Source organism: Castor canadensis, chromosome 10, assembly GCF_047511655.1.
Source record: "Castor canadensis chromosome 10, mCasCan1.hap1v2, whole genome shotgun sequence".
NCBI lineage: Eukaryota > Metazoa > Chordata > Mammalia > Rodentia > Castoridae > Castor > Castor canadensis.
Window position 1 is genome coordinate 67,866,984 of NC_133395.1, and position 13,705 is coordinate 67,880,688.

The window sequence follows — 13,705 nt, forward strand, 5'->3', positions numbered from 1 at the left end:
ATCTAGAGGATTGTGGTTTGAGGCCAGCCTAGGCAGAAAGTTCATGGACCCCATCTCAACAGATGACTTGGTACAGTGCTACTTGCTTGTCATCCCAGCTATGCAGGAAGCACAAATAGGAGGATCACATTCTAGGCCAGCCTGGGGATAGAGGAAGACTATACCTAAGAAAAATAACTAAAGCAAAAAGGTTGGAAACATGGCTCAAGTGGTAGAGTGCCTGCCTAGCAAGTATGAAGCCCTGAGTCCAAACACCAGTACCACACAAAAAAAAATTTACCCCATCTATACTTATTCTTTCTTAACCCCCTTCCTCCTTTCCCCCTTATCCTTTTAAAGTTTTTGGTGGATTTTGTAATGCTATTTCCATTAACACATATATACATACATAATATATAATATTTCTATAAAATTCACCCTCCCATCATCCTTTTTTTTCACTTTCCCCTCACCCATTTGTTCCTTCAAACAAACAGCCCCCCTTGTCCAATTATATGATGTTATTATTTTTTCAAGTCTAGATTCTACAAATGGGTGGAAACAGGCTATATTTGACTTTTTGAGCTTAGCTTAACTAACCAAACATGGTGATCACTAGTTCCATACATTTTTTTTCTGCAAATGACATTGTTTCATTCAGTTTTATGGCTGAATAATACTCCATTGTATATATGTATCACATTTTTTTCTAATCACCAGTTTTTGGGCACCTAGGTTTATTCCATAGATTGGCTATTATAACAGTATTGCTATAAACATAGGTGTGCAGATATCTGTCTTGTATGCTGAATGACATTCCTTCAGATATACACCCAAGAGTGCTGTAGCCAGATCATATGGGAGTTCTGTTTTAATTTTTTTGAGTGGTACTGGGGTTTGAACTCAGGGTTTGGCTTCGTTAGGCAGGCTGTCTACCACATGAGCCACTCTGCCAGTCCTTTTTTGTGTTGTGTATTTTCAAGATAGTGTCTAATAAACTATTAGCCCCAGCTGGCTTCAGACAGTGATCTTGCTGATGGCTGCCTCCTAAGTAGCTAGGATTGTAGGTGCAAGAGACTTCCACGCAAACTTAGTTTCTTGAGGAATTTCCATATTAATCTCCATAGTGGCTGACTAATTTACATTTCTTCCACCAGTATATAGGGCTCCTTCTTTGTAAGGCAGTCATTCTTAAAAATTAGTCCCTTGGCCAGAAATAACAGAGTCATCTGGGAACTTGATAGAAATACAAAGTTTAGAGGCCCACTTTGGATCTATTGAATCAAAAAGGCCAGGGATGGAACTCTGCAAGATGTGTTTTAACAAGCCTCCAGGTAATCCTGTTGCCTGCTCATTTTAAGAACCACTAGTTCTCAATCACTAGACTCTATCACTGAAGTTCTCATATTAACCACAGCTGGGCCTAGCATAAAACAATCTCCTACATACTTATGTGCACACTTACACACACAAACACACAAAGGCATACACTCACAGTATTCATGATCAGCTGTTTTAATCATCATTGGAATGTATATTTACAATTTGAATGTTTATCAGATACAACAAGACTATAAACATCTTTATTAGACATCAAGTCCTTTAAACTAGTATTCATAAAATTTTAGCATTCATGGGAATCATATTATACTTAGCAGATTTAAAGTTGGGTCTGATATTTTGCGTGGATCTGATATTAACCAGCTTCCAGTTAATGCCAACATTGTGGGCCTTGGCCCACTCTATATGAGTACCAAAGACTAAGACTCCAGCATTGTCTCAACAAACATTTTAACTTAGGTCCGAAAACTTGGCTGCAATTTCCCTTTACACTCTACTGCTAGTATGTTCATCACAAACTATAACCTAGCACAAGAGATTTCTCTTCTGAACATACTTATCTCTATCCCCATATTTTCAATTTGATATTCTCTAAATTTAAATCAAAATACCATCCCTAACCAAGCTGTGTCTGTCAAAATCCTACCTGTCGTTTCAAGCTTAACACATTCTACTTCATCTCTTAAATTTTCCCTGTTCATTTCATGTTGAATGAACATAATCTCCTATATCCTAAGAATCACTTTTGAACAAAGGAAACAGATAGCTCTTAAATAAATCACATTAATACAAATAATCCAAAAGTTTCAAATCTCTTTAAATCAGCTAACAGTGTGTTGAGATTCCCATGCAACTATCTGATTTAGTCAAGATGATTAAAGAGGCCAGGTTGTTCCTAGAATCTTATAGAAAATATAGCTGCAAAATAAACTTGGGATACAAGCTTTTAAACTAGAAAAGTATGTTGAAAGTAGAAAAGGTTAAAAAGGGCAAATACCAAGTAAGTCTGATCCATAATACTTTTAATCATTATAGTTACACTAACTTTTTAAAATTTTTCAGTTTGCTTTATCCATATCCAGTTAATATTTTAATTCCTCTCTATGTAGTGGTGACTTTTTATTTGGTTGATTGGAGTAGTTTTTTTTAATACATCTTTTAGATTTATCTTCTTTCTCACATGTTTTCTTTCTTGCCTTTGTGTGTTTGGGTATTAGTATTTTTGAACAGTTTTTAGTTTACTAATACTGGGTCACACTTTATTTGTAAAAAGTGAGATCATATTTAATAATTTTCAGTGTCTTCAGTATATGGAATCCTATGAATTAATGACTCTATAAATAATCTTAAAACCAGGATTTTGAAACTTTTTAAAGATTATTGAAATAGAAAGATAGGAAATTTTAAAATATTTTGCACTGCGTCTTTCATAAATGTGAATTTGTATATAATTTGCTTATAATGTTTCAGTATAAGCTTTGATGTGGTAGCAATACTATAATTAACTACCACTTGTAGGAAGAGAAGAGGCTCTTGTATAGTTTGCTTGTAAGGAAACCTCACTTCCCCCCCGACCTGGAGTGGTTAAAAGATGGCGTTTCCTGTGTCTGATTACACAGTAGGAAGATGGAGTAGAGGAGGCAGGAACTGCAAGCTCTCAGCATGCTGTAGACAAGGTGATGACTACCTAGAACTTTGCTGGAATGGACCAGTAGCTATTGTCAAAGAGGCTGGTGGCCTTTCTCTGAGGGTTTCTTCAGAGGAACTCAGAGTAAAGCTGTGTATTCTCCAGATAATCCAAGTCAACACTGAGAGACAAGAAAAAGATACAGAGAAGGAAGAATAAGGGGAAGGAAGGAAGGAAGGAAGGAAGGAAGGAAGGAAGGAAGGAAGGAAGGAAGGAAGGAAGGAAAGAAGGAAGGAAGGAAGGAAGGGAGGGAGGAAGTATTCATGAAATGATATAATCTGCTTTAACAATTAAAGATTTAAATTTCCTATACTATAAAAGTGGTGCTATTCCTGAGGTAGAAATTTTAAGAAGTGGGTCACACTGGTTTTTAGGCCCACTAGGGTCATGCCTTGGAAGGGGATTAGGAGAGTCCCAACCCTTCTTCTTTCTCTCTCTCTGTTTTGCTCCCTAGCCATAAGGTGAACAGTCTTGCCCACCATGCACTTCTGCTATGAGTCCCTCACCATAGGCCCCAAAGAAGGGGCCACCTGGTTCTGGACTAAAATCCCTAAAACAGAGTGAAATTAAATGTGAGGTGAGATTTTTACCACGATGGGTAGAGTTTGTGAATTCTAAAGTTCACTTAGAATATGTTGAAAAACTCTATACCTTTCTTTTACATTTATGTTTCTGTAAAATTTATTACTTATTCTTCTGTTTCTTTAATTTGTAAGGACTATTGAGACTGTGGCAGTTAATGGATACATCTGAAATCTTCCATGGGCTTAAGTTTCTCCTATTACAAGTTTTAAACTGTGCTGAATTCCAATACTATTAAGAATATTTTTCCATGGAGAATGAAAAGACAGAAGATGGTTAGGAACTGGGTGAGGTGGAAAACATCTGTGACTCCAGCTATTCAGGAGGCAGAGATCAGGAGAATCACAATTTAAGGCCAGCCCAGGCAAAAAGTTAGCAAGAACCCATCTCAATCAACAAGTAGGGTATTGTGACTCGTGTCTGCAGTACCAGCTGTGTGGGAGGCTGTAGGTAAAAGGATTGCAGTCTGAGGCAGGCATGGGCAAAAATGCAAGGCTGTACCTGAAAAATTACTAAAGCAAAAAGCAAAAAAGCTGGGGGTGTGGCTAAAATGGTAAAGTGCCTGTCTGTAAGTACTAGGACCTGAATTCAAACCCCACTACCTCAAGAAAAAGAAAAGAAAAAAATAGTAGACGATTATTTGATTATTAAATACTGATAGGAATGACTATGTAAGAAAAATAAAAGGAACAGAGCTTGTAAATGATCATTCTCACTCTTTTTGTGTCAGTACTCTGCAGATATACCAGTAAGAAATCTATTTTGACTTTTGGATGCTTGATTGTGACTAGGAAAAAATAAGGCAAGGAATGTCTCAAGAAGAGTTATTATTTGAATTGTGAGCTTAGCTTTACTATTTATAGAGCTTGAAATTCACTTAAATAAATTATTTACAATGTAATGAAGAGTGAGTGCCCTTCTGATCCCAGCTTTGGGGAAGTACTGTTTCACATTACTTTGTATTTACTTAACCCATTACCATAAGTGTTCTTTGCCCACTGTCTTCTTTTATAAGTAGGCATACATGATGAAGAGAAACAGTTGTGTGAGAACCCACTAATCTGAATGATTGAACACTCCAGCTATTGAATTGCTCTTCCAAGCAGCCATCCCATTTCTTCTTTCATCCTTAAACAATCCATCCGTTCTGTTTGCCAAGGGATTATGTGCTTGCATACATCAAAAGTGAAAGGATAGAGTCTTGATGAAAGCAGGAATAACAATTAAGAGGGCATAATGAGAAGTGGGGGAAGGTGGGAACTCCTGTGAGAGAACAAGTATTCAGTTTGCACGTAGAGGAAGCTTATTTTATGACGCCAACAGAACTTTCTTGAGTCCATTTCAAGGGATTTAAAGTTCTACTTCCATCAGAACTACCCAGAGGCATTCCTTAAACCCATTACCCACTTTTCCACCACTATAGGTTATTGCTCTCCCACTATGGCTTGCCTTGAATTGCTTCTCTTTTTTTCCTTTCTACAAATGTGCCAACTGGTAAGCATTGCTATACCATTCCTTCTAGAAGAGAAAACTTCCTCCCAATTCCATATAATTCTGAGCGGTCAGTCCTAATAAGAAAGGTCATGTTTTGAAGATAAATTCTGGATAAGATATTTAAACATTTAACCATTTACTACATATGTGACCTTGGATAAATCTAGAGACTTCTTATTACCCATTCTGTCTTCATCCTTAAAATAAAGAAAGTAATATCTATGTTACATCTCAAACATGCTAGCAGAGCAAAGTGATATTTGTGAAATATTCTACATGCACTAGTTGATTATATTTAGGAATTATTTCAACCAAATTCAGCTATTATGATTTGCATTCTGTTGGTCATAACATTTTTTCATGTGCACTTTTCATATTGATTCAACTCAATTAAATGTACATTTTCTTTTTTGATGGTGAAATTATTACACATTGTAGAAAATGTTAAAAGTTCATTCAACTACTAAAATGAAAAGAAGAAAGTTAAGAAGGTGAATATGGTTGACGTACTTTGTATGCAAGAATGAATATAGAATTTTTAAACCTGTTGAAATCACCATAAGAAGGGGCTAATGTAGAAAGACTCAAAATAGAGGGGTTGAACTAATTAAAGACATAATGCATATATACATTGAAATATAACAAAGAAACTCCCTGTATATCCATATTAAACTAACAAAAATGTTGTGTTTTTTTTCTTTTGCAAAATTGGAGAACAAGAGGGCAGAACAGGTCCTGCCTGGGTGTGGAGGTCACTACCAGTGGAAGTGGAGGGTGGGGAAAGGGTATAGGAGGATGAATACAATGCAAGTACTATGTACACATGCATGTAAATGGAAAAATGGTTCCTGCTGAAACTATATCAGGAATGGTGGGAGTGGGGATAAAGGAGAATGATGGAGGGGTGAATTTGACTATGATGCACTTGATATCTTGTAAGAATTTTTGTAAATGCCACGCTATACCCATTCCCAGTGCAACAATAAAAATATTAAGGAGTAAAGCAAAGAAAATTAAGCATAATGTTATAATCAAGAAAGAACTAAACCAAGAAATAATGACATCAACATTTAAATTTTATACTATACAAAAATATACTAGCATTTCATATATGTATGTATATGTGTATATTTTATATGCTACTTTGTTCCCTCATCAACATATTCTGTGCATATTCCTAGTGCACATTTTCATTTTCCGATCTTCAAGTGAAGCCATAGTATTTTGATTTGGTTTGAGTCTCATTAAGCACTTAGTACTGTGCCTCTAGTATAATAATGTTCAATAAATGTCTTTAAACACTTTGATTGTGTAAATATAAAATTAAGTGAAACAGAACTTCTCTCTTAAAAGACTACTCTGTGTTCTTACTAATGGCTTGAAACCTTTATGTGTGACACTGACTTGCTTTTCCTTTTCCATTCCTTCCCTGTTAGTTTGTTGCCCAGCCGAATTGTCAACAACTTCTTGCCTCTCGGTGGTACGATGAGTTCCCAGGCTGGAGGAGAAGACACTGGGCAGTGAAGATGGTGACCTGTTTCATAATAGGACTTCTTTTTCCTGTCTTCTCTGTGTGCTACCTGATAGCTCCTAAAAGCCCACTTGGACTGTTCATCAGAAAGCCATTTATCAAGTTTATCTGCCACACAGCCTCCTATTTGACCTTTTTGTTCCTGCTGCTGCTTGCCTCTCAGCACATCGACAGGTCAGACTTGAACAGACAAGGTCCACCACCAACCATCGTGGAGTGGATGATATTACCATGGGTCCTGGGTAAATGTGTTACTATAGAAAATATAATAAAACGTGTTACTGCCATGGAATTTTGTTGCTCACAAAATAATATTTATTAATGTTTGGGACATAAGAATGTCCATGGTACCTCCAACACTTAATCCCCAAAGCTAAAAGAATATTTTGTAAGCTGTGGTGGATTTGCTCCCAAATGCAGACCATGAAAGGTGACCTTAAGTTTTAGAACTCCAAATTTTAATGAACTTATAACCTACAAATAACTCTTTGGGCCTGTTTGTCTTTTAAAGTTTTACAATATGTCTCATGGACCATGTATAATCATATAAATTTTCTTAATAGAAATGATAAATGACAAGTCTAAATCACTCTGAAGAATTAGTGATGCTACCATAAAGTAACTGCAACCATTTAAAAATCTTAATTCATTTATGTGTATCTTTGAAATTTCTAGTTAGTCAAAATAATAAGGAATGAAACTCCATCTTCCAACTCTGTGTGCCCTTACCATGGAGAAAAATTATTTAGATCTGCTGCATATAATAATCAGGTAGAAATTTAGCGAAAACATTGTTTCCCTTTCTTCTTGTTATTGTAGCCATGGTTGATATTTATATTTTAGTTGTGATTTTCTGTATCCTACCATTGTTTGCTGATAAATCCCATTTTCTCCATTTAGATCATCATTTTAAACCTCTGTGATATCATACTCATCTCTTAGAAAATATATGACAGATTACATGATTCACTATCTCAGGAGATCAGTTTGGCTTAACTTCAAAAGTACTGAGGAGACTGTAAAATGAGGGAAAGCTAGAGTAGGAAAAAAAAAGTAAAAGAAAAAGCCTGTCTGAATCTGAGATAGAACAAATTTTTAATTCTGAAGATTATAAATACTCTTAAGTAATGACAATAAGAAAAGTTCATAGTAACAAGATTTTCTGTTTCACATTTGTTACTATTTTTTTCTTTTATTTTTTTTTCATTTTTCTTTTATTATTCATATGTGCATACAAGGCTTGGTTCATTTCTCCCCCCTGCCCCCACCCCCTCCCTTACCACCTACCCCCCCTTCCCTTCAATACCCAGCAGAAACTATTTTGCCCTTATTTCTAATTTTGTTGTAGAGAGAGTATAAGCAATAATAGGATGGAACAAGGGTTTTTGCTGGTTGAGATAAGGATAGCTATACAGGGCATTGACTCACATTGATTTCCTGTGCGTGGGTGTTACCTTCTAGGTTAATTCTTTTTGATCAACATACGAAAATCAATAAACGTAATAAACCACATTAACAGAAGCAAAGACAAAAACCATTTAATCATCTCAATAGATGCAGAAAAAGCCTTTGATAAGATCCAACATCATTTCATGATAAAAGCTCTAAGAAAACTAGGAATAGAAGGAAAGTTCCTCAACATTATAAAAGCTATATATGACAAACCTACAGCCAGCATTATACTCAACGGAGAAAAACTAAAACCATTCCCTCTAAAATCAGGAACCAGACAAGGATGCCCACTATCTCCACTCCTATTCAATATAGTACTGGAATTCCTAGCCAGAGCAATTAGGCAAGAAGAAGGAATAAAAGGAATACAAATAGGTAAAGGAACTGTCAAAATATCCCTATTTACAGACGACATGATCCTATACCTTAAAGACCCAAAAAACTCTACTTGTTACTAATTTTTTAAAGGAAATCTTCTCAAGTGAACTTTAGATCAGAGTAGGTTCTAGTTAATCTGAAGTATATAAAATGTGATCTTGCTTAAGTTAGAAGGGAAGTTGAGATCATCCATAAGTTTCTTTTTGAATAAAATAATTATGACATTACAGTTCATATTAGAGATAAAATTACTCTTCTGTTTCCACTTACATGAACTACTTTACATGAGGGACATGTTTTTATGTGAGTTTTCTTTATAGGAAATTTATTTGAAACAGTTCTTACAAAAGAGTTTATGGGGTTGTTTTCTATTGTGGAGAATCTGCATTGAATATCAGAAAATCCTGACATCCCAAATGGAGTACACACAGAAAAATGTTTTAGGAAAAATTCAGCATAAGCACACATAGAATTTCTGGTCTTTATGCACTCCGTAGCAATGTGTTAGGACTTTCATTGCAGTACATCAGAGTAGTGTGACTGTGATATAAAAAAACAACAACAAAACAAACAAAACAGCCTTTAGCCTCATGAAACATAACTTTTACTGGAGCAAACTGGTAATAAACAAACAAGTCCATGGTCATAATAACAGATAATAGTAAATAATGTAGAAAATGGAAGTTCGAAACTTTCCATAACTTACATAATTAAAAGTCATTGACAACCTCCAACATGTTAATTTTGTAACAAAGTACTCCTTGAAAGTTGCCTGAGAAAAACCACATCTAGACTACAGACACTTGGTTAATAATGTATAGATTTAACTATGAGAATTATAATTCCAGCAGAGAGATGTATCTGCTGAAGGCAACATTTTCTCAAGATACTCTGACTGTAGAGAGTTAATTTATCTGGGAATTTTTAGGGTGAAAAGATATTTCCTAGAATGAGAAAAAAAATGCATGTGAATGATTATCTTGCTTAAGCAGTAGGGCATGAGAAAAAGAATGTTTATATATCAATTAGATCTATCAAAACAGTTATATTGTTCAGAAATTCTAGTGAACTATGAGTGCCTCAGAGCTAAGACTGAGTTCTAAGTGCTCAAATAGATTTGTGATTATGTGGCGGTCCTCTGTATAACAGTGCTGCTGTGGGAGAAAAAAAAAAAAACTGGATAGGAATACATGTACTAGGTTAGGTTCTACCTCTAAGAGACTATTAAATTATGGACAGTGACAAACTCAGGATTTTCAGTGTCCTATCTATAAAATGAAAGTTTAAGAGTGCATGAGATCTCAAGTTCTACTAAGTCCTACCATCATTAGAAGAAAAAAAAGTGCTATTTGTTGGGGGTGGTGGAGATGTGAGGTTAGGAATGTTTTAACCTATTATCAAAAGTGTATAGACAGAAAGGCTTGGTCTGATCTGATACCTATATTAATGAATCATCAATATTTCTTTACTTCCTAATTCATAGGTATTAAGTTTCCAGATTTATACTAATAAGACTGAAACACTTGTGGAAACAGATAGGGCCTTTCAGAGTGACCCTATAATGCTAATTTCACATTGAGAAAAAAGGATTCTGTTCATGTTTAACTCAAGTTGTACCAAATTGACTTCAATTTTCAACCCATGTAACCTCTGTGTTGTATAAAGTGATACCTCTTTATTTGTACTAAATTTACCTTTCATGCATTTTCAGAGGGTATTCCTCAGGCCTGGTACCTCCTGTGGAGAAATACTCACCTTTATTCCTCCAAACAGGAGGCATATTTACCCCAGCAAAAAGACTTTGCTCAATGAAACAAACAACTCCATATTTATTATCCTAGGTTTTCACTCCTTTTAATAGAAAGGTTCTCTAATTTTAAAGCTTATCTTTTCTAATCAATCCTTCTTTCTCCAGAAGTATGAGTTGTTACCTTGTTTCACACATAATAACTGTACTCAGCCTCAAGTGGAATTCAGATCCAAATACTTGCCATTCAGTACAATTCAGAATAATAATTCTATGTTCCTTTCAATATCTTTCCTTATGAAGCTTGACATTGTGTTGACTATTAAAATTGAAATCTATTGAGTATGATGCCTTTAGAAAGCAGTATAGAACGGCTCTTCTACCTCTCTGCAGTAGCTTCATTTATAAGTTGTAATTCGTCATCCTTTAGAATTACTTTCAGACTTGCTTGTATTGAAGGTTATTGAACCTTCTTTTGTTTCATCAAACAACGTCAAGACATCTTCCAGCAAATATTTGTAGTCAAGATGACTTTTTAGCATATAAAAATCCAAATGTCTCATATAGGTATCAAGTTATGATTCTGGTCATCCTGACCTACAAAAACCAAATCATAGATAAATCTGTTAGACTGCTCCAAAAAACAGGTGATGCCAGATATATAAATACCAATGTACTTCTCAAACTGTGCAATTACTCATTTAAATTAGAGAAAAAGTAAAACACTGGTATCACCAAATATTCAAATTGGTCAATGACAGAGATGTACTTTGTAGAATCTAAAATGGAAATTTTCACTTGAAAGAGTGAATAATGGATTAGAAGAAGTCTGGGGCCAGGAGAGAAGACTTGTTCTACTGATTCCGACTCTTAACTTATTCAGGGTTCTGTTTTTAACATATAAGACTGGGATATGAAATGGGTAGAATATTCATATGAGAAATTCTATTTTATAAAAAGTTACATGTAAACGAAAAAAGCAATTCTATTTTATAAAAATTTATATGTAAATTAGAAAAGCAAGTTATATGTGTAATGTGTTTAGCAGCAGTTTCATCTCAAGTAGAAGTTATTGGTTTCTGAAGATATTGTTGAACAAAATATGGAAAAAGGGAAAAACCTTTGTATCCTAGTTTTTTTTTTTTTTTGAGACCTTGTTTTTAATTTTGTATATGGACACATATCCAGAAGTCAAATTGATGGATCATGGTAATTCTATGTAAAATTTTTTTTTTTCATTTTTCTTTTATTATTCATATGTGCATACAAGGCTTGGTTTATTTCTCCCCCCTGCCCCCACTCCCTCCCTTACCACCCACTCCACCCCCTCCCGCTCCCCCCACTCAATACCCAGCAGAAACTATTTTGCCCTTATCTCTAATTTTGTTGTAGAGAGAGTATAAGCAATAATAGGAAGGAACAAGGGGTTTTGCTGGTTGAGATAAGGATAGCTATACAGGGCATTGACTCACATTGATTTCCTGTGCGTGGGTGTTACCTTCTAGGTTAATTCTTTTTGATCTAACCTTTTCTCTAGTACCTGGTCCCCTTTTCCTATTGGCCTCAGTTGCTTTAAGGTATCTGCTTTAGTTTCTCTGCATTAAGGGCAACAAATGCTAGCTAGTTTTTTAGGTGTCTTACCTATCCTCACCCCTCCCTTGTGTGCTCTCGCTTTTATCATGTGCTCATAGTCCAATCCCATTGTTGTGTTTGCCCTTGATCTAATGTCCACATATGAGGGAGAACATACGATTTTTGGTTTTTTGAGCCAGGCTAACCTCACTCAGAATGATGTTCTCCAATTCCATCCATTTACCAGTGAATGATAACATTTCGTTCTTCTTCATGGCTGCATAAAATTCCATTGTGTATAGATACCACATTTTCTTAATCCATTCGTCAGTGGTGGGGCATCTTGGCTGTTTCCATAACTTGGCTATTGTGAATAGTGCCGCAATAAACATGGATGTGCAGGTGCCTCTGTATCCTAGTTTTTAGGTTTTCCCAAAGCCCCACTTGGATTTTTCTTCAGAATCCATTATAACTAACTTATAACAAATAAATTCATGTCATAGCTTATTCCCCTACACAAAAAAAGTGTACATATATATATAACTTCCAGATATAGACTTATGTAACCAACTTAGCAAAATAATTGTGAAATTGATAATATTCTTTATAAAAGAAATAAAACTTTGGTGAGAATTGTCACATTAATACAATAGTAAGTACTTTGCTACCCATGAGGAGACAAAATAGCTGCTGAAGTGATTGATATTGTGTGTCTGCCTATCAATATGCCAGGATTAAAGAGTGTGTGACTCTATGCGCAGTGAGCATGAAAATGAAATGGGTGAACTGAGGGAAAGATAGAACATAGGAAGAGATCTAAGCTCTGTTAAAAATAGAGCCTATTGAATTCCTAGGCATAAGACGTGCTCATAATATCCAGATTATTCATCTTGCCTATAACACACACTTACTTATTAATTCTTCTTTAGCAACATTGGCTTCTCATTTCCATGATTTATTTTATATTTTTAAAGGTTGATATTAACAAGTCTAAAATTTTCAACTAGGCCTGCCAAAAAGAAGATGTGGAAGGAAAAATGGTGATCATATTCTCATCTTGACATTCATAGGGACCAACTATATATATACATATATATATGTATATATGTATATAAATTCTTTCTATCTTGTGAACATTTTTATTACTGGTGCTAGGGAGTGAATCTATGTGCTCTACCACTGAGCTATATCCCCAAGAACCTTTTATTCTCATCTTTTATCTAAAGGTCATTAAAATCATGTGTCTTAAGTACTCATCCTCTCAGCCTCATTCCTGAACTACCTATGTCCTCAATCAGCACTCCAAAATATTCCTGCAGTAATAGGAAACTAGCACATAGATTTTCTTCCTTCTCTCCTTTGGCATAGTACTCAATCTTAGAAAACCAACTATAGACATATGCAGACATACATAGCTACAGAAAATTCAGTTATTAATTTTAAAGAACCATCTTAATTTTCAAGAAAACCAGATAATCATTACAAGATGATATATGATCCTTGTAGGGGGAAATATTTTAAGATCACTTTTATGGAGTTTTAAACACTAACACAGGAAATACCACACAATACAATATTTAGAAAGATTTAAATTATTGTGTGTGTACTTACTAACACTGAATAACTGACTTCTTTATTGGAGATAAAGTTAATAACTTTAGGCCATGGATGGCAGCATAGTTCATATGGTCCAAAGAAGAGGGGGAAAGATAGGAAAAGATAACCAAATATAAAAATTCAAGAGTCCCAAGTACATTATAGGCATGTATGGAAATATCACAACAAACTCCCTTTGTACAATTAGTATGTGCTGATAAAAAAAGAGAAGAAAAAAGCAAGGGTGAAAGTCCAAGACTTGAGGGATGTTTTCATTAATATGAAGTAACAGCAGTGGAATTAGTGATAGAAATAACATTGTTGGAAACTAAAGAGACACTGTGCT

General features: G+C 35.0%; 1 protein-coding gene across 5 annotated transcripts in view; it reads left to right on the forward strand.

Moving 5' to 3' along the window:
• The window catches only part of Trpc4 (transient receptor potential cation channel subfamily C member 4), a 222,632-nt gene that overhangs the window by 148,825 nt on the left and 60,102 nt on the right, over window positions 1-13,705 (forward strand). For all 5 annotated transcript variants that reach the window (XM_074043503.1, XM_074043502.1, XM_074043506.1 and 2 more), the window contains one exon: window positions 6,520-6,856. In XM_074043503.1, coding sequence (XP_073899604.1) covers window positions 6,520-6,856 — 337 coding nt within the window. The remainder of the gene's footprint in view (window positions 1-6,519; window positions 6,857-13,705) is intronic.